Below are 19,572 nucleotides of genomic sequence, written 5' to 3'. Positions count from 1 at the left end.
TAGTCTTGTAATCTGGGGAACCGGGTTCGCGTCTCCGCTCCTCCACATGCAGCTGCTGGGTGACCTTGGGCTAGTCACACTTCTCTGAAGTCTCTCAGCCCCACTCACCTCACAGAGTGTTTGTTGTGGGGGAGGAAGGGAAAGGAGAATGTTAGCCGCTTTGAGACTCCTGAAGGGGAGTGTAAGGCGGGATATCAAATCCAAACTCTTCTTCTTCTCTTCTTAGTCATGCTGGCCACATGACCGGGAAGCTGTACACTGGCTCTCTCGGCCAATAAAGCGAGATGAGCGCCGCAACCCCAGAGTCAGCCATGACTGGACCTAATGGTCAGGGGTCCCTTTACTTTTACCTTACTACTTGCCCAAAAGTGGAAAGAAGCAGAAGTCCCAGTAAACAAAGAATGGATACAAAAACTCATGGAATATGCACAAATGACAAAATCAAGATAACAATTTTTTAATAAAAGAATGGAAATAGTTTATTGAATATTTACATATAAATTATAAACAGATAAAAATATTAGCGGGATTAATGTAATAACATGCAATTTTATAAGAGTATATATCTACAGCTGAGAAAGAAATGAGTAAATTTAAACGAATATGGATATGCAGAAGACAGAAAAAATGAATTTAAGGAACTGCAGAAAGAGGAGGAAGGAAGTCAAATTTTGAGGTCCACTTCCAAGGGCCTTCTGCTGGTTCCATCACTGTGAGAAGCAAAGTTACAGGGAACCAGGCAGAGGGCCTTCTCGGTAGTGGCGCCCTCCTTGTGGAATGCCCTCCCATTAGATGTCAAGGACTATACAACTTTTAGAAGACATCTGAAGGCAGCCCTGTATCGGGAAGTTTTTAATGTTTGATGTTTTGTTATGCTTGCATATGTGTTGTGAGCTGCCCAGAGTGGCTGGGACAACACAGCCAGATGGGTGGGGTATAAAAAAATAAAATTATTCTTATCCAGCCTCTAAGGAATGCAACACCTGCTGCTCCAACCATGGTAGCAGCAATGCCTCTGGCATGAAGAACCATATTATAAAATAATTTTTCTTTGCCTTTGTTTGTGCATGTTCAGTAGTAAATATGGATAAACTGCCAAACTCAAAAGAACTCCCCCATTTCCCCCTCCCCATTCATTCCATGTGTACCCAAGAAATAACAAAAACCAAGTTATACAAAAATACATACGTACACTGCAAAAAGGGTCAACTGTGAGCAATTATGGCTTTTAAAGCAGCAGCTTCTACCAACCGCATGACTTCATACTGAAAACAAGGAAGGCCTGAAACATGAGAAAAGAGGCCCTGTGGTAGGGGAGGAAAGAGAGGAAGCAAATGCATTTTTCCAGCTGTTGGGCTTAGAAATTTCATGTTTGGGTGTGTAATAGCAGTCAGCAATCACCACCGCCCCACAGACGTACATTGATCTGGAGGTTAAATCAGCAGATTTTGATATGGCCAGAGGTTTTCTGTGAAAATCTTTTGGCTACAGCTCAGCTTAGGAAACAGAACTTAATGGAATTCCAGGAAGTTTTGTACACCTCTACTGAAGACATGGACACTATCCCTTTCCTTATCTCCTGAAGTAAAGAAATTTATTGCTGGCAAGGCAAGGCAAGGTACCCCGCCTCAAACAATTAGGGTTGCGTGGGTGGCGCTGTGGGTTAAACCACAGAGCCTAGGACTTGCTGATCAGAAGGTTGGCGGTTCAAATCCCCGCGACGGGGTGAGCTCCCGTTGCTCAGTCCCTGCTCCTGCCAACCTAGCAGTTCGAAAGCACGTCAAAGTGCAAGTAGATAAATAGGTACCGCTCCGGCGGGAAGGTAAACGGCGTTTCCGTGCGCTGCTCTGGTTCGCCAGAAGCGGCTTAGTCATGCTGGCCACATGACCCGGAAGCTGTACGCCGGCTCCCTCAGCCAATAAAGCGAGATGAGCGCCGCAACCCCAGAGTCGGCCATGACTGGACCTAATGGTCAGGGGTCCCTTTACCTTTACCTTTACTGAAGGCACCTCAGAAACAGAGGTGTCACATAGACTCCAGTCCTAGCTCTACCTGACTAAACTCCTCTAACTGCCCATTTGGCCAGGTAGCCCTCTTCCCTGAAGACCTAGAACGGCTGGCTGAAGAAGATGTCTTCAGAGCCTCAGGACAAGGTGCAATCCGGTGACAGCAGCTTCACCGCTACCCAAGTCAATGAGGGGGCTTTAAAAGAGAGATAGACAAATTCATGGCTCATAAGGCTATCAATGGTGGCCAGGTTCTGCCACCGCAGTCTCTGAATGCCTGTTGCTGCAAACTACACGAGAAGCTCTCAGGTCCTGTTTTCAGACTTTTTATGGCCATCTAGTTGGCCATTGTGGAAACAGGATGCTGGACTAGATGGACCTTATGTCTTTATGAGAGCTAAACAAACCAACCCCTGTGCTGCAAAATATGAGTCAGCAATATCAAAAGCAACACGATGGCCAGAAACAATAACAATGTGAAAATTTTTATGGAAGAATTCAAAACATCAAAACTAAAAAACTGAAGTCTCTGAAAGTCCTTAAATGAATCACGGTGCCAGACTTTACCTGGCAGAGAGCACTCTGTGAAGCTTTGTATAATCAGCAAATGTCCAATTCTGATGTCCAACTCTGAACTCTGCTGAACAGTGTTTCCGGATAACAACTACTGTTTCGTTGAATTCTTCATCAGCCAATCACTTGTAAGTGAACATGAGCACTGTTCCAGAGTATTTTTCATTATATCTGTTCAAAAAAAGATTGGTTAATGAAGAAATTACATATCTTTTCACTTTCCAGTTTGAATTATACCATAAAGATTTTCACATTGTTATTGTTTCTGGACACCGTGTTGCTTTATGAGAGCTAAAACTGACCCATGTTGCTGGCCTCTCGTTTCATGCTGTAACTGTGGGACTGATTTTTAAATGTATCCCAACAAACAAACAAGGCAAGAAAAGCATTAGCCCAGACTTCTCCCTGACATGCTAGATTGTGGTTTTCTTTTCTTTTTTTAACATGTAGGGGAAATATTATAAGGGAACCAAGTCAAATCTTTCCCAATTTGCAGTGTTAAACAACACAGATTGGGGATCGACATATCTGTCAGTTTCAGTTTCTCAGCTTTCCAGTCCCAGATTTTTTTGTTTGCTATATTTCTGCATCAGTTCTTACGATTTCCCTCCAAGCATTTTAGTGTGCATTTCTCCTAAGACAATTTTTTGCAGGCGATATTTCCTAACACAATGCATTTTTATATGTTATTTTCACTTACTACTAATAACAACAATAACAACAACAATATTTTTTATTTATTTTATTATTTTATTTATTTGCTTTTGCTTCCTGAAGTAGTTGCTGCTGTCAATTATTGTGTCCTGGCAGAATGATGGGGGTGGAGATGCTCCCTCAGGTATACTGGGCCGAGGTCGTTGAGGGCTTTAAAGGCCTCATTTTGCTTTTTATACACATTTTCACCTGGTATATGTATTTTTGTAAACATTTTTTGGTTGAAGAACTGGTCTCCAAAAATTGCATAACTGACAGTTTGATACAGTGGTACCTCTGGATGCGAACAGGATCCGTTCTGGAGCCCCGCTCGCATCCTGAAGTGAACATAACATGTGACTGTGCATCTGCACGTGCACGGGTCACGTTTTGCCACTTCTGTGCATGCATGTGACATCATTTTGAGCGTCTGCGCAAGCGCAAGCAGCAAAACCCAGATATAATGCATTCCGTTACTTCTGGGTAGCTGCAGAGCGTAACCTGAAAACGCTTAACCTGAAGCGTATTCATCCCAAGGTATGACTGTATTTCAGTCCGTTTGTTAAAATGCCCACCATGCTGAATCTATCTCATGCCCCTTGTACAGACAGAGACCACATTGGGGTTTTCTGCTCTTCTGTTTGTGTCTAGTCTCATGGGAGTCATTTCTGAAATTCTTCACATTCTCTTTTTCCTATGTGACAGGAAGTCTTCCACGTAGCTGTAACTTAGCTGTTGTCCAGATGAGCAGATAAACCAGTTGGAGAGAGTGAGGAAGTGAACGGGTTTCACTCCACTGAGGCAATGATAGCCAGTTCAACCAGCAGCTGTGGTTATCAAACTATTGGCTCGGGGAGGCCTGGAGCCTTGGAAATACTGTGAGGTGGGGCGACTGCTGTCCCATTTGTGAAGCAAACAGGCCAAATTGCTTCCATCTCCTCCTACCTTTCGGCACATCTCTGTGGGCAACCTTTCTAGGTTCCCTCAGGCAACAAAACAGGTTGTGGATGTGTTTCTTTGCTTCTCCGAAACTGGCAAATGGTCCTTGTTTTGTTTCCCCATGGATGAGTTTTGGTTTTGCTGCCTGCAGTAGTTGCTGCTGTCTATATGATCATTTAAAGTGTAGATTTGTGTAAGTCTACCTAGAACTTGCTGATAATTCCCAGGAAGTGGAGTATTCCAAGGCCCAGCTCATATACCTGACACAATAATTCCATCAGCTCCGCTGAGGGACAAGCTCCACTAGGAATTCTCTTCCTCAAATGCCAGCTGGGAGCAGCCATTCCGTCAAGTCAAGGTCAGATTAAGTTGGGCAGGGGGCCCTGGTGTGGTTCCCAAAATAAGTTTGTCCCTGCTTCCCTCCTGCAAAAGGAGCAGGCAGGGTCTACACTCAGCGGCATGCTAAACTGCTGGGTGAAGTAGCGTTGCAATGTATCCTGAATTTCCTGGACATATCCAGAATATTGCAGTTGGAAGCAGTATCAGGGCGAAAATTGCAATAACGTCTGGGAAAATCTGGATGTATGGCAACCCATGTCGGCAGTGTTGTTGTTTTTTTGCGATTTTCAAAGAAAATACCTCAGAAACTTTTTTGTTGTTGTTTCAAAAAAAAGCTCAACATCGTTTCTGTCTGGATTTTCACTATTTGAAATATTGCAACCTTAAGGTGAAGGGCCTCTCCCCTCCATTAAACCTTGCTGCAGGCATGCTTAATGGGGGAGAACTCCATTACATGGCTGTTGTAAAGATTTGAAAAGTGCTATAAGATGGCTGCAAAAGGGAACTTAGGACATGTACAATGGACATCAAATTCAAGTTTCTTTAAGCAGATTGATGCATCTTTGTTTTATAAAAGGCTTGTGTTTTCTGCAACTCCATTGCCCCCCAAAGAGGTACAGTTCCAAGGCATCAACCAATCTTAATCTAGTCTGATTAGTGTGTGTTTTAGATCCCCAAACTCCCTGTAACACCCCCCCCCCCAAAAAAAACCCCTGCTCCCATTTTCCACTGTTCTGCTTTGGAAATCAACTGCATTTCCATCCAAGGACATTCAAAACCCACATTCGGGGATGAGTTTAAATGGATGAATACTAGTCTATTCCTTTTCAACTGAACAACCAGGTACCAGTTTCTGCCCTTGGGTGGTGGTGGAGTGGGTTGGCTTTAATTATGGCTTTAATTTCATTATTATTATTTTCACTTTCCTTTTCTCATTTCTTTCATTTCATTTTTAATGGCAGCATTTTGTTACAAAGAAAGTATGAGTGGGAATGCATAATTCAAGTTCCTTGCAGGAACGGAACTGTGTGAGTAAACACTATAGGGACATTCTTGGGATGCTTCCAGATTATGGCTTCATAGCGCATTTATCTGGATTTGTTTACAGGGAAAGTAGACAGAGCTGGCAACTTAATTAGTATTCCTTCTCATTTGTATGTGGGGAGGTTACATGCTGTTGCATCGGAGCAAGTGTTACCTCACACTTCCAAGCACATTTCCCCATCACGTTCCTTATTGTAACAAGCCCAGTTGTGGGTTGTGCAATACCTCCATATCAGCCTTAATTGCATGACCAGAATTTGCCGGCTTGTGATGGAACCCCATTCCAAAATAGCAACAGTCTAGAAGAGACCTCGGTCATGGAGAAGAAGATTGCTGAGAAAATGCAACACTATTTGGAACGTATATGGAAGTTGCATTTTAATTCTGGTTCCAGGTACTGTACTTGCGAAATAGCAACATCTTAGCAGTGCTTTAGGGTTCTAGTGTGGAAGTAACTATACTCAAGCCCTTATTACCAGGGGTCAGCAAACCTTTTCAGCAGGGGGCCAGTCTGCTGTCCCTCAGACCTTGTGGGGGGCCGGACTATATTTTGGAAAAAAAAATATGAACAAATTCCTATGCCCCACAAATAACCCAGAGATGCATTTTAAATAAAAGCACACATTCTACTCATGTAAAAACACCAGGCAGGCCCCACAAATAACCCAGAGATGCATTTTAAATAAAAGGACACACACTACTCATGTAAAAACACGCTGATTCCTGGACTGTCTGTGGACCGGATTTAGAAGGTGATTGGGCCGGATCCAGCCCCTGGGCCTCAGTTTGCCTGCCCATGCCTTATTACAGTCCAGCTGTGAATGTTCAGTCCCCATAGAGCTCTCCTTCGTTTTGCATCCAAAAGCACAATTCCAAAAGTCACGTCTTCACATCTGTGAAAGGACTGAGCAAAACACTGGCTTGACTGCCACATCTGCACTCATGCTAAATATAGTCTGGGCATGGTGCCAATTTCTGTGCTCTCCCATCAGAGACAATTTTGAGCAAATATCTTCAGCGTAAATATTGTTCCAGGTGTTTTCTGAGGTTCTCTCGCCCCCTGGTGATAAATTGTTAAAACTGTGCTGCCCCCATTTTTTTCTCTCTTGTTGCACTTTCTATAGACATTTCCTCCTGCTTGTCCAGGCTTTAAGATGTAATATTTGCCTTCCCAAAATGAAAAGAGTTGCTGATTCTTTTGAATCCAAAGTGAATGTATTTGGATAAGAAAATTCATATATCCCCAAATAGCAAATTGTATATAAATATTTCCAGGTACCTCAGGTTAAGTACTTAATTCGTTCCGGAGGTCCATTCTTAACCTGAAACTATTCTTAACCTGAGGTACCACTTTAGCTAACGGGGCCTCTGCTGCTGCCACACCGCTGGAGCACGATTTCTGTTCTCATCCTGAAGCAAAGTTCTTAACCCGAGGTACTATTTCTGGGTTAGCGGAGTCTGTAACCTGAAGTGTATGTAACCTGAGGTACCACTTGTACTACTTTCCCCAAAAAAAGCAGCCCCAAGAAGCTGTAAGAGAGATTGTCTGTTTGCAAAAGCATCATTGGTTTCCTCATTGCTCAGGTTAAGGAAAAGAAAGAGTTTGGTTCATGTCTCAGCTCAGAGATTTGCAGAGATTGTGTATTTGCAGGTAGTGAAGCAGATGATGCTGGTGATGGTGAGATTTTTTAAGGACACAGCTGTACGCACTATCAACTTGCTATTAAGCGCTCCCAAGTTTGGCCCAGCCGCTACTGGAAAACTGAAAAGTTGACATCCCTTTATGTGTGCAGTGTGAAATAAATAGTCACTGCACAAGCACCTTTCAATGAGAGTTGCACAGGAGAACTTCTTGTTGGACCCACTTGGGAGTATGGAACTATCAGCATTTTTCTGGCACCAAAGTGTCACTGGACAGCTCTGTCACCTAGTGAACCGATAGAGGGAATTTTATGCTGAGTATTAATGCTTCCAAAGTATGTGGAAGCTAGTTGCTGTAGCAGCACAACATTAAATATTAAAACAGTGGCTATATTGGGTCTGATTCGACCAAAAATAAGTTGGCATGCACGATGGAAACAGATGCTTTGCCGCCCCCCTCCTTCCCCCTTTTTAGAGTACACATACTTTTAAAGCAACAGATCAGCATTTTACAGCTGCTTAATGTTTCACATTATAAAGCTCTTTCAGAATTGGTGCATCGAGAGAGGCTGAGAGTGCAGTTCTGCTAATGCAACCACAATAACAGGTTGAGGCCTTCAGCGAAAGTGCTGCAGTGCAAGTCTGTGGAGAGTCTTCCAAGCAGGGTGGGTCCATTGGACCGTAGGTAAGCTGCTTGCAAAGCTATTTCTTCATAAGGATGAATAAGTCAGCTGTGAAACCGCTTCTGCTTTTAGCGATCTGTGCCCTCATTCCTGAAGACATGTGCCTCTTTCCCCTGCCCACTCCATATCTTTGAAGGTCCCACATCTCTCTACTTTCTCCTTTTGAATCACCTTACTGGTGCTGCTGGAGAAGAATAATCAGGAATGGGAGGAAATAGACTATGTTTATGGGAAATGTGGACTTTTTCAACTGGGAAAAGGAACTCATGGCCATGGTTGCTTTTAGGAGCTGTGTCCAGTCCTCTTTTATTTCCTCAAGCATTTTACCATTTGCTCTGTTCAGTCCTCATAGGCATACTCACACAACATTCAGAGCCAAAGTGTCCATTATAATTCCATTTTGGCACCATAAGCATGTTATCCAGGACCTTTCAAGCGCTCTGATGGAAGGATTCAGTTCAGCTAATATGAAAACTCATCATCACTCCATAGTACATATTCTTCAAAGTGCTATCTATGCTATTTGCTGCCCTCCCAAATCCACACTCCACACGCACCTTTGCTTAAATTCCTCATGCTGTGATTCCTTCTAAAGGTAAAGGGACCCCTGACCATTAGGTCCAGTCGCGGACGACTCTGCGGTTGTGGCGCTCATCTCGTTTACTGGCCAAGGGAGCCAGCTTCCGGGTCATGTGGCCAGCATGACTAAGCCGCTTCTGGCGAACCAGAGCAGCGCACGGAAACGCTGTTTACCTTCCCGCCGGAGCGGTACCTATTTATCTACTTGCACTTTGACGGGCTTTCGAACTGCTAGGTTGGCAGGAGCAGGGACCGAGCAACAGGAGCTCACTCCGTCGCGGGGATTCGAACCGCCGACCTTCTGATTGTCAAGTCCTAGGCTCTGTGGTTACCTCACAGCGCCACCCGCATCCCACGTGATTCCTTCTAGGACCTACCCAAAACAGATTCTGGCAGGAATCTGTTTCTACTAATGAAGACTGGCACTAGTGTAGGCAGCATTTTGGATCATAGGCCTTTCTTAATCACAGGCCATTGGAGAACTTTTGTAGATGGAGCTTTGAGCGGAGAATATCTGGCTAAGATCTGCGGCAGCTTTCTCTTTCTAAAAAAGCAAGCTTCTAGCCCTGTGGTCGTGAAGGCAAGCTTGCAGTTATGTGATCGTAGCCTTGTAAAAGCTCAGAAACCAGAGGATTTTACAGATGGAGATTTTCAGTGGCTTTGCTACCCTAGATAGCTCCTTGCTCTTCCTCAACACTAGAAGAAGCAAAAGTAATTATGCTGAATATGTGAAAAATTGCACAATTTTTACTCTTGCATAAGGCAGCTTTTTGTGACCTAGAATGTGGGTTACAGTGGGCAAGTCCACCCCTCTTTTTCTTTAGCTTAAAGTACACACAGTCCCTCCTTATAAACCATCATTTTAACTGATACAACAAGGGGCTACTAGTTGTTATCAGCTTGGGTAGCTATTATCACCTTGTCCCAATTGAGGGACCCTCCATATGTAAGCTTTCTTGAGAACTAGAAGGATGTACCTCAGCTTTTGGTGGACCTAGGTAAAGGTAAAGGGACCCCTGACCATCAAGTCCAGTCGCGGACGACTCTGGGGTTGTGGCACTCATCTCACTTTAATGGCCAAGGGAGCTGGTGTTTGTCCGCAGACAGCTTCCTGGTCATGTGGCCAGCATGACTAAGCTTCTGGCAAACTAGAGCAGCGAACGGAAATGCCATTTACCTTCCTGCTGGAGCAGTACCTATTTACACTTGCACTTTGATGTGCATTCGAACTGCTAGGTTGGCAGGAGCAGGGACCGATCAACGGGAGCTCACCCCGCTGCAGGGATTCGAACCGCCGACCTTCTGATCGGCAAGCCCTAGGCTCTAATTTGCAGACAAATTTGCAGGCAACCTCCGCGTTGGTTTGCAGACTCTCTTAAAAGGCAGCAAGGAGATCTTCTCCCTTGGACACTTCTCAGAAAGTTTTCTGAAGCTCCGTAAGGTATTGCTTGCATCACTTTGTAAATCTAAAGAGACAGAAATAACCAGTTTAGCTATGATGATGTCCTAGCAACCTTTTTCTAAAACTGGTGTAACCTGTCCAGGATGCCAGAACTTCAGCTTTGATGGGACCCTTCAAGGTTAATTATCACCCCAAGGACATTGCAAGGGAAGAGGAATGGGACTGGCAGAAGCCTTGCTTCAGCCAATGTCAGGGGCTGGCTGGATTAGGAATAGTAGTGGGAGCTGCCTACCCAAGAGTCCCCCAGGGAAGGCACAGAAGAAGACGACTTAAATCCTGGATCCTGGTGGTGGGAAATTGGCCACACCTTAGAGAAGGGGACAAGCTGGGAGGTAGTAGAAGCAGGAAGAATGAGGGGTCACAGAAAGACAGAAGTAGGCAGGTGGCTCAGCCCAGGGAAGGGTGATGAGATTTCCAGTTTGGATTCAGACTCTGACAGAGACAACAGAGGGGAACCAGATCCTTCATCTCTCCCACAGGACAGCTTCTCTGGCCCCACTGACTCCCAGATCATGAAGGATATTACGTGCTGCTGAGCAACAGGCCAGGCAGGTACATACATAGAGAGGCTCCTGGGGTTCACCGTAGAAGACTATTACAGAGGAGGAGTCCTGGCTCGGAGGGCTAAGGAGCAAAGGAGGGGCTGGATGTCAGTTTGAGCAACTTCTTCACTGGAAGGGTTGCTCCTTGTATTTTTTCTGTTAGCCTCGCATCTCCCTCTCTTACCCTCTCTGAAGGACCTGATCATCCTGTCAGCGCCTTGACAGCCAAGCAAAGAGATAGGGCCTAAGAGTACTGATTTCATAGTTCTACAAGAAGAAGGGATTTACAAATGTACTTACTATGCCAAAGCTGTTTATTTTCCCCTCTGTTTTTAAGGGTTGGCTAATAGGTTCATCGCTTGATGAATGAAGAATCAAATGTGCATGGGCGAATGCACCACCACAGATCTAATACAACATTGTTGTTGTTGGTTTCTATTGATTTGTTGGTTTGTTTGTTGCTTGTATAGGATATTTTGTTTTTTAATATTTGATGTTTTGTTGTGTTTTTATATATGTTGGAAGCCTCCCACAGTGGCTGGGGAAACCCAGCCAGCCAGATGGGCAGGATATAAATTTAAAAATTATTATTATTATTATTATTATTATTATTATTAACAGAGATCTGGCTTTTGTGTAAGCCCAAGCACAAGGATTTTCAGTGGAGTCAGTTTACCTATTTGTCTATTAATCATATAAAACAGGTTGACTTGTGTTACATGCAACACTTGCTTTCTTGATCCTTTGATCACTGTACCCTTGAAGATGGGCAGCAGAATGTGTGAGCTGACTCAGTTGAGAAAAATAACTACACAACTTTTAGAAGACGTCTGAAGGCAGCCCTTTATAGAGAAGTTTTTAATGTTTGATGTTATATTATGTTTTTATATGTGTTGAAAGTCTCCTAGAGTGGCTGGGGCAACCCAGCCAGATGGGCAGGGTATAAATAATAAAATTATTATTATTAAAATTATTATTATTATTATTATTATTATTATTATTATTATTAGGGTTTACTCCATAGCCTTTTCTTCTACCAAAGATATCCTGTAAGGCAGGCATGGCCAAACCTGGCCCTCCAGATGTTTTGGGACTACAACTCCCATCCGTTGAATGGTTTCTTTAAATTTTAGGTTTCATTATTGTTTCACAAGATGTGTTTGTCTTTAAGGGCCAGAGCAAATAATGTGACCCAGTTTTACAGCTGTGAAGCAGTATAGCAGGTGCTGTTAAGTTGTATTAATTAAGCTGTTGGGTATGGTATATAAAGAACAGCATGTAGCTCTCTCAGTACCCTGGTGAATGGGTTGTACTTATTGATATATTGTAATTTAGTGTAAAAGGAGGTTTTTGTTATTAAAACCTAGCAAAAGTTATTTTGCATTTCTTGAATGTGTGGTCTCCCCAGCATGCTTTCTGCAGAGCAATTAATCTGCAAAATAACCAACACCATCATCCCTAGCTAACAGGACGAGTGGTCAGGGATGATGGGAATTGTAGTCCCAAAACATCTGGAGAGCCAAGTTTGGCTATGCCTGCTGTAAGGCAATGGAGGTTTAGAATCAGAGTATTCCTTCTCCTAGAGGGGCTACCTTCCTAGGTTGACAAGCCCCATCTGCCCCTCACTTCCCTCTACAGCACCTGCAGAAATCACCTCGATGATGATGATGATGATACCCCACCCATCTGGCTGGGTTTCCCAGCCACTCTTGGCGGCTTTCCGGGTGACTCACAGCATATATCAAGACATAATAAAACATCAAACATTAAAAACATCCTGATAGGGCTGCCTTCAGATGTCTTCTAAAAGTCATATACAGTGGTACTCAGGTTACAAACACTTCGGGTTACAAACGCTTCAGGTTACAGACTCCGCTAACCCAGAAGTAGTACCTCGGGTTAAGAACTTTACCTCAGGATGAGAACAGAAATTGTGTGGCGGTGGCGGTGCAGTTGCAGCAGGAGGCCCCATTAGCTGAAGTGGTACCTCAGGTTAAGAACAGTTTCAGGTTAAGAACGGACCTCCGGAACAAATTACGTTCTTAACCAGAGGTACCACTGTAGCTGTTTATTTCCTATTGGTCTCATCCACTCAATCTGCCGAAGCCTGTCTTCACATGCAGGGGAAGTCCCTAAGTCACCAAGGGTTTGAGACCCATTGGCGCCCCTCACCTGGCTTCGACAGGAACATGTAGCTGGGCTGAGAGGAACATGTAATTGGGCTGAGAGAATTAATTGGCCCTTGAGTATTGTCTGTGAAGGGTTTTCATTCAAAAACAACCACGGAATGCTAAAGTCTTTGTTAACAGAACATAAAGGTTTCAGCAGATTGCATAAGACGTTATCGGGTTGGCATTTCTGCAAATAATGCCCATTGAAGCAACCAAAAGCATCTACAAAGAAGGAATTGTGCCTGACCTATTGAACATGCAAGCAGCTTAAGTTGCATACTGAAATATGAATTGGAAGCCTTCAGCCGCTGGGTGACTTTGGCTAATTTTAATGCAGCAGAAATGATTGGACCTAAATGTCAAAGCACAGACCACACAAACACCTGATCCTTATCTAAAAGAAAACAAACAATGGCTCAGTCACTAACCCCCTGAAATAATAGCCTGCAGAAACAAGTCCTCAGTGATAAGTGAAAATGCTGTTGGTCAAGAACCCTATGCAAATTCTTTCACATCCCACCTATTAATGTAACCTATCATTTTCTCTTTGAGGGAGAGAGAAAACACTGGCTTCTGTTTTCTATGGTGTCATTGGTGAAATCAGAAAGGTCATTCATTCATTGAATTCCCTCATGCATAACATGCACTGCTCACTACATCTATTTAGGAGAGAAACCAGCCCAGGACCCAAACAGGAAGGCTAGGGGGAACGAGTTATGCTTTGCCAAACTAAAGAACCGCAATCTGCATATCATAATACAGTATATAGGCACCAATTTAGAAATAAATACTATAATTTGAATAGTGGGGAAGGCACCAGGAGATTCCTGTGCCTGCTTAGTCTGTTGACCAGACTTGGACCGAACAAATAGAGAACACCTTCAAATAGAGGACCGCCCTCTGTAAAGTGGGACACTTGACAGACACATGAAAAGACCTAGTGCCCTTCCCTCTGAGCCACAGGCTGTTGGACAGTACAGTGGTACCTCGGGTTACATACGCTTCAGGTTACATATGCTTCAGGTTACAGACTCCGCTAACCCAGAAATATTACCTCGGGTTAAGAACTTTGCTTCAGGATGAGAACAGAAATCGTGCTCCGGCGGCACAGCAGCAGCAGCAAGAGGCCCCATTATATAAAGTGGTGCTTCAGGTTAAGAACAGTTTCAGGTTAAGAACGGACCTCCGGAATGAATTAAGTACTTAGCCCAAGGTACCACTGTACAAGTCATTTTATTCAGTTGAAATAAGGTGTGTGGTTTTTTTATACATAAATTTATTTAATTTTCGAATTTTCGAATGTACAAACCATCATCAAGCAACGAAAACGAAAAGAGAATTCCATAAACTCCCATGGACTCTCTTCTTCCCCTTTGTGGGTCCTTATGTTAACTTTTTGCTCCTACATCTTCTCTGTTGATCCAATTCTCTTAAGTCTCCCTTATAACCATAGTCCAACATCCAACCACAAAGGTCATTTCAATCCTACTAATAATTTTAATTGTTTACAGTGAGTTTTAAGATAAATTATATCTTTCCCCATTCCTTATTAAAATTTTGATCTCCCTGATTCCTAATTCTTCTGGTCATTTTTGCCATTTCTGCATAGTCCATCAATTTAATCTGCCATTCATCTCTGATAGGGACTCTGTCTTCTTTCCATCTCTGGGCCAGTAACATCCAGGCAGCAGTGGCCGCATACATAAGAAGTCTCTTCTGGTCCCTTAGTATTTCCTAGAAGAAATGCTTTGGGTTTTTTTTAGAAAAGGTTATTTTAAACTTTTTTTTTTCAGTTCTTTATATAAGGTAAAGGGACCCCTGACCATTAGGTCCAGTCGTGACCGACTCTGGGGCTGCGGCGCTCATCTCGCTTTATTGGCCTAGGGAGCCGGTGTGCAGCTTCTGGGTCATGTGGCCAGCATGACTAAGCCGCTTCTGGCGAACCAGAGCAGCGCATGGAAACACCGTTTACCTTCCTGCCGGAGCGGTATCTATTTATCTACTTGCACTTTGATGTGCTTTCGAACTGCTAGGTGGGCAGGAGCTGGGACTGAGCAACGGGAGCTCACCCTGTCGCGGGGATTCGAACCGCCGACCTTCTGATCGGCAAGTCCTAGGCTCTGTGGTTTAACCCACAGCGCCACCCATGTCCCCTAGTTCTTTATATATCATCTCCCAAAATTCTTTTACTACTTTACAGGTCCACCACTTGTGGTAAAAGGTGCCCTCATTTTCCTTGCATTTCCAGCATGTATTTGACCCAGTAGAAACAGGGTGTTAACAGGTGTGAGTCTGAACCCACACATGTGTCCTCCACTCATGTGCATTCCTGCATGCACAACTAAGATATTTAGGACCTTTTGCTAAGGGTTATAAAATACGTTTGTTTTGGATATGTGCTTGCCCTTAACCTTATGCCCACAAGAAGTTCACTCACAAGTGGAATAAAGAAAGGTTGCCTTATTACATGAAATGAGTGTGACAGAATACAGTCGTACCTTGGATCCTGAACACCTTGGTACTAGCACGTTTTGGCTCCTGAACGCTGCAAACCCAGAAGTGAGTGTTCTAGTTTGCAAATGTTCTTTGGTACCCGAACGTCTGACGCAGCTTCCTGCAACCAATTGGAAGCTGTGCTTTGGTTTCTGAATGTTTTGGAAGTCAAACGGACTTCCAGAACAGATTCCGTTCGACTTCCAAAGTATGACTGTATATGGAAGTTGCTTTGGACAACAAAGTGACAATATAAGCAGGTAGCAACTCATACTTGATTCAAAGAGTAGAAGAAGCACCTCTATCAAACGCCTAAGGAGAGAGAGAGAGTGACATTTCTCGTAGCCCTCACATGAAAAGGAAAGCAAGAAAGGGAGAGACAAGGGCATACCTGTCCTGAAGCAAGGCATAGTGTCAGGTGGGCCTTGAGACCTTAGGGTGAAAAGGGGGTCCATGCTGGAGCTGTAAGAGCAAGCCCACCATTGAACATCTAGGGGTTTTGTTCTTCCATGTATATTGCACAAACATTTAGACCACTGCAGTGCATAGGTGTTTGCATGCTCTGAAGGAGAAAAGGGAAGGGGGCATGTTAGTAAGTGGTCTGGCCAGCTTCTCTGTCCCAAAGCCAGCTTCTTTCACACCTGCTGTATTTGACTTTCCTTCCCTGTTCTCTGTGTGAGCCTCAGGTGGCGGATCATATTTCTTAAACACTGGGCATAGAGGCCACTTAAGAGTCACACGCTAGGCAGAATGAGGATATAAAATGAGGATCAGATAAGCTGAGAAGCAAGTTAAGGGAGACGTCGAGTCCTCCCTCTTCCAAGTTCCTGCTTGGACATTTGCGGTGCCCTCTGCAGGCAGGTCTCCACAGAAATGTGGCTCTTCCTCATTCTCAGTGGCCTTGCTCCCTTCCTCGAGTTAGCTGGTGCAGATGACTCCATCCCGTAAGTTGTTATGTGGTTGGAAGACCTGTGATCTCAGGGAAACAGAATCATAGAGGACATGACTGGGAGGGAGAAGCTGGTCCTTATGAATTCAGAGTTGTGAGGGCCATGAAGGAGTATATTGAGTGGGGGGAGGGGGCTATTAGGGTGAATGTATTGCTAGGGAAAAGAACAGATGGAAATTTGCATCAGTGGTTAAGAAAGGAAAAGCAGAAGGGCTGAAGGAGGCACCTGCCTGCAAGGGAGAGTGAAGGAGTGAGGTTAACCAAGAGGGAATGCTAGGTAATAGTTGCTGCCTTTCCTGGAGCAACTTACAGTCTTCTGAGAGGAAGCTCAAAGTGGACTTTTATGACGAAGAAAAGTAGCGTTGCTACCAATTTTCAGCTGTTGAAACATTTGGAGGCAAATTTGGAGGTTCCCATTTGAGTGAAACATCAGAAGACTTTCTGAGGGAAGTCAAAAGTTGTAATGGAGATTATCAAAAGAGGTGGGTTGTCCGTTATGTGTTGTCCAATCATGTAGCTGACCATGTTTTTCAACCTTGGGTCCCAAGATGTTGTTGGACTACAACTCCCATTATCCCCAATCAGCTTAGCCAGTGGTCAGGGATGAAGGGAGTTGTAAGTCAACAACATGCGGAGACCCAACATTGAAGAATACTCCCAAGGCTGGAGAACAGTGATGTAGCAAGTAGGCACAATGCCGGAGACTCATTGGGCTTTTCCACACTTCCTCTTGTCCCGTGGGGGAAACTGCTCTTTAGCGCTCAATCAGAGCAAACAGCAATTCACATTTTCCTGGATTGCCATTTATTCTGATTGATCACTAAAGAGCTGGTTTTCCCTGGGAAACGAATTGGGTAAGGGGAAAACCACTTGGACCTGTGCTTACTAGGCACAGCACAAGCAGGAGTGTGGATGAGCCCAATCAGATGGACCCCTGAGACAAAAGCAGTAAATGTAGTTTCCTAAGCAGAATTCTAATGAAGGGATAGCTTTGTTCATTTTCCACTTCATTTGAACACATGGAGCTGCTTTATAGCATCAGACTGTTGGTCCAAGACAAGCATTGGCTACTCTCATAGCAGCTCTCCTCTAGAGCCTTGGACAGGCACCGGTTCTTCCGCAACTCTGCTGCACAAAATCTGTTCATCTGGAGAGTCTTGCAACTAGGAAAGTACAGATGCTGTTGCTGTTCTGTTTGTTGTTGTGGTTACACTTACAATTATTAATTATCCTGCCTTTCAGAATATAAATCCTTCAAAGGTGACTCATAAATTATACTGAGTACCACTCAAGTCTTGTGATGCTGTAGTTTCACAGCGTTGCTCATATATTCTGCTACTTTCTCCATTCTATCATGCCCACAGAAATTCAATAAACCCTGTAGGAGTCAGAAGAATTTAACCTCTCTTTCAGCATGGGGATCAAACATTTGGACCCACTACTTTTTAACCTTACTATGCCTGTATAGTTTTATCTGTGAACAGATGCCAATGTTATGTTTTGACCCACATATCCCTGTTTTCTCTGTATGCCTGTAAAGGTTGAGTTAAATTAAAATAAAATTAAAAATTAAAATACAATAAAGAATAATCAGCATGTGCAAAATCATCATAGGAAAATAGGAAGCTGCCGTACACCAAGGCAGAGTGTTGGATTTCAGGCAGGAATGCCATTTAGAGTGCAAATAACTGGACCAATTGCCTGCCAATAATCTCTCTCTCTAAAGAAAGGTGTGTTCTTGTTCTCGTCTCTCTCCCTCTCATCTTCTGCATTCAGGAAATACATGCTGGTCCTTCCAGCCCGTCTGAACTACCCATCCAATGATAAGTTGTGCATGGACCTGGGTGATGTGGAAACATCTGTAGTGCTCAGCATCACCTTGGAGACTAAGAACAAGACCCATGTTCTGCTGGATGGATTCAGATGGCATGAGAAACAGCTGAAGTGCCTGACTTTCACAGTGAGTGATGTATACCAGCAGTTAATCTGGTCTGGATACATGAAAAATAATAATAAAGTACACAGTATAAATCAGAAGCATCAACTGTGCTTGTGAAGAATGGTGTCCTTTGATCTATACCATGCTGCTTCACCTCTGACACTGATTAGCTGAGCTGGTGTGGTGTCATGGAATGCACAAGAACATTCCACCTGCTCAGGATCGTTTTTAGAATTTTTGTAGTCCAACTTCTAAGAGGGCAGAAAAAAGTTGTCAGTTTGACCCAGAGTAGTGGAAACACTAACCTGAGGAAAGGTAGAGGTGGCAGCCCTCTGCCACTTACCGGTACATGCTTCCTCCTGTAATTATTTGAATTGTACCCCATTTTATAGACTGTAGTCTCCTATCACTCCAGTCTGTGCTTGCCTGAACAGATGCTAGGAGCAGGGCTTTTTAATTTTATTTTATTTTATTTTATTTTATTTTATTTTATTTTATTATTTTATTTTATTTTATTGTGGGGTGTTCCTGCCACAGAGAAAATGAGTCCTTGCTGCTCAAAGAGTGTCCCTTCAAAAGGGTTCACTCTTTCTTTTCCACACCCAGTGACACAAGGCTCAACACAAACCAACAAAAGAGGCAGAACCAGCAGATCAGCCAGACAACTTTTGTTATTGGGTGGTATATAAATCTTATTTATTTATTTAAAAAATATCTTTATTCCTCTGTGTCGTAAAAATATATATCCAAGTGGTTTACAGGAATGAAAGCATAAAACCATTGAGAGGTTAAAAACAGACATCAATTAGCCATTGTGGAAGAATGTATTCTTAATTGCCTGCATAAGTCTGGTGGAATAGAAAGGTTTTCAGCAGGAATGTGGAAGTTGGCGCAGAAGGTGCACATCAGCACACACTGAGAATGAATGAAACAAGTTTTAAATTAAAGGCACAGTTGCCCTTTAAAGCATGGAGTGCTTTGTCTATCACACAAAACACTGCAATTGTACTTTAAAAATCACACACGGAAATGCCTTTTGTGATGGCCAAAGCCCTGTCCATTGGGGAAGTCATTGTGGTTTGGTGTTAAGGGTGTTGCTTTTGGCTGTAGATGTGTCCAGTTCACAGCTCTTCTCATCCATGAAATACATTGGGTTGTTGTGGGTCAATCTCCCTCCCTCTCAGCCTACTTGGCAAGGCTAAACTGCAACAACCCCATAGATGCTGCTTTGAGTTCCATTCAGGGATGGAACATACAATAGTTAAATCATGCTCCCACATGGAGGTCCAGTGTTCAGATTACTGGATCCTGCCTATTCACTTCCCGATGTGGTCTCTCCGTCATGCTGTCCTTTGTTAGAATTCCAGGACAATAGGAAACATCTGTAGGGGGTTTGACCTGTGTGCGTCACAGCCCTCCACCACCGCCCCATTCTCTCCATTTCCCTGCTCTTTCATTCACCCTTTCCTTTCAAATGCATGCATTTAATCCTTCCTGGATTGGGGAATCCTGTTAACGC

General features: G+C 43.7%; 1 protein-coding gene across 3 annotated transcripts in view; it reads left to right on the top strand.

The window, feature by feature from the left end:
- Positions 1–7,829: 7,829 nt before the first annotated feature.
- The window catches only part of A2ML1 (alpha-2-macroglobulin like 1), a 61,403-nt gene continuing 49,660 nt past the window's right edge, over positions 7,830–19,572 (top strand). For 2 of the 3 annotated variants that reach the window (XM_080987705.1, XM_080987703.1), the window contains exons 1-2: positions 15,956–16,109; positions 17,891–18,074. In XM_080987705.1, the coding sequence (XP_080843831.1) occupies positions 16,039–16,109; positions 17,891–18,074 (255 nt within the window). In that variant the 5' untranslated portion in view covers positions 15,956–16,038. Of the gene's footprint in view, positions 7,921–15,955; positions 16,110–17,890; positions 18,075–19,572 lie in introns of those variants that run through there. The other variant, XM_080987704.1, reaches the window with a different exon arrangement.

The sequence above is a fragment of the Podarcis pityusensis genome, assembly GCF_964106645.2.
Source record: "Podarcis pityusensis genome assembly, chromosome: 17".
Lineage (NCBI taxonomy): Eukaryota > Metazoa > Chordata > Lepidosauria > Squamata > Lacertidae > Podarcis > Podarcis pityusensis.
Note: the sequence above shows the minus strand (reverse complement) of the source record. Positions and strands in the feature narration are given on the sequence as shown.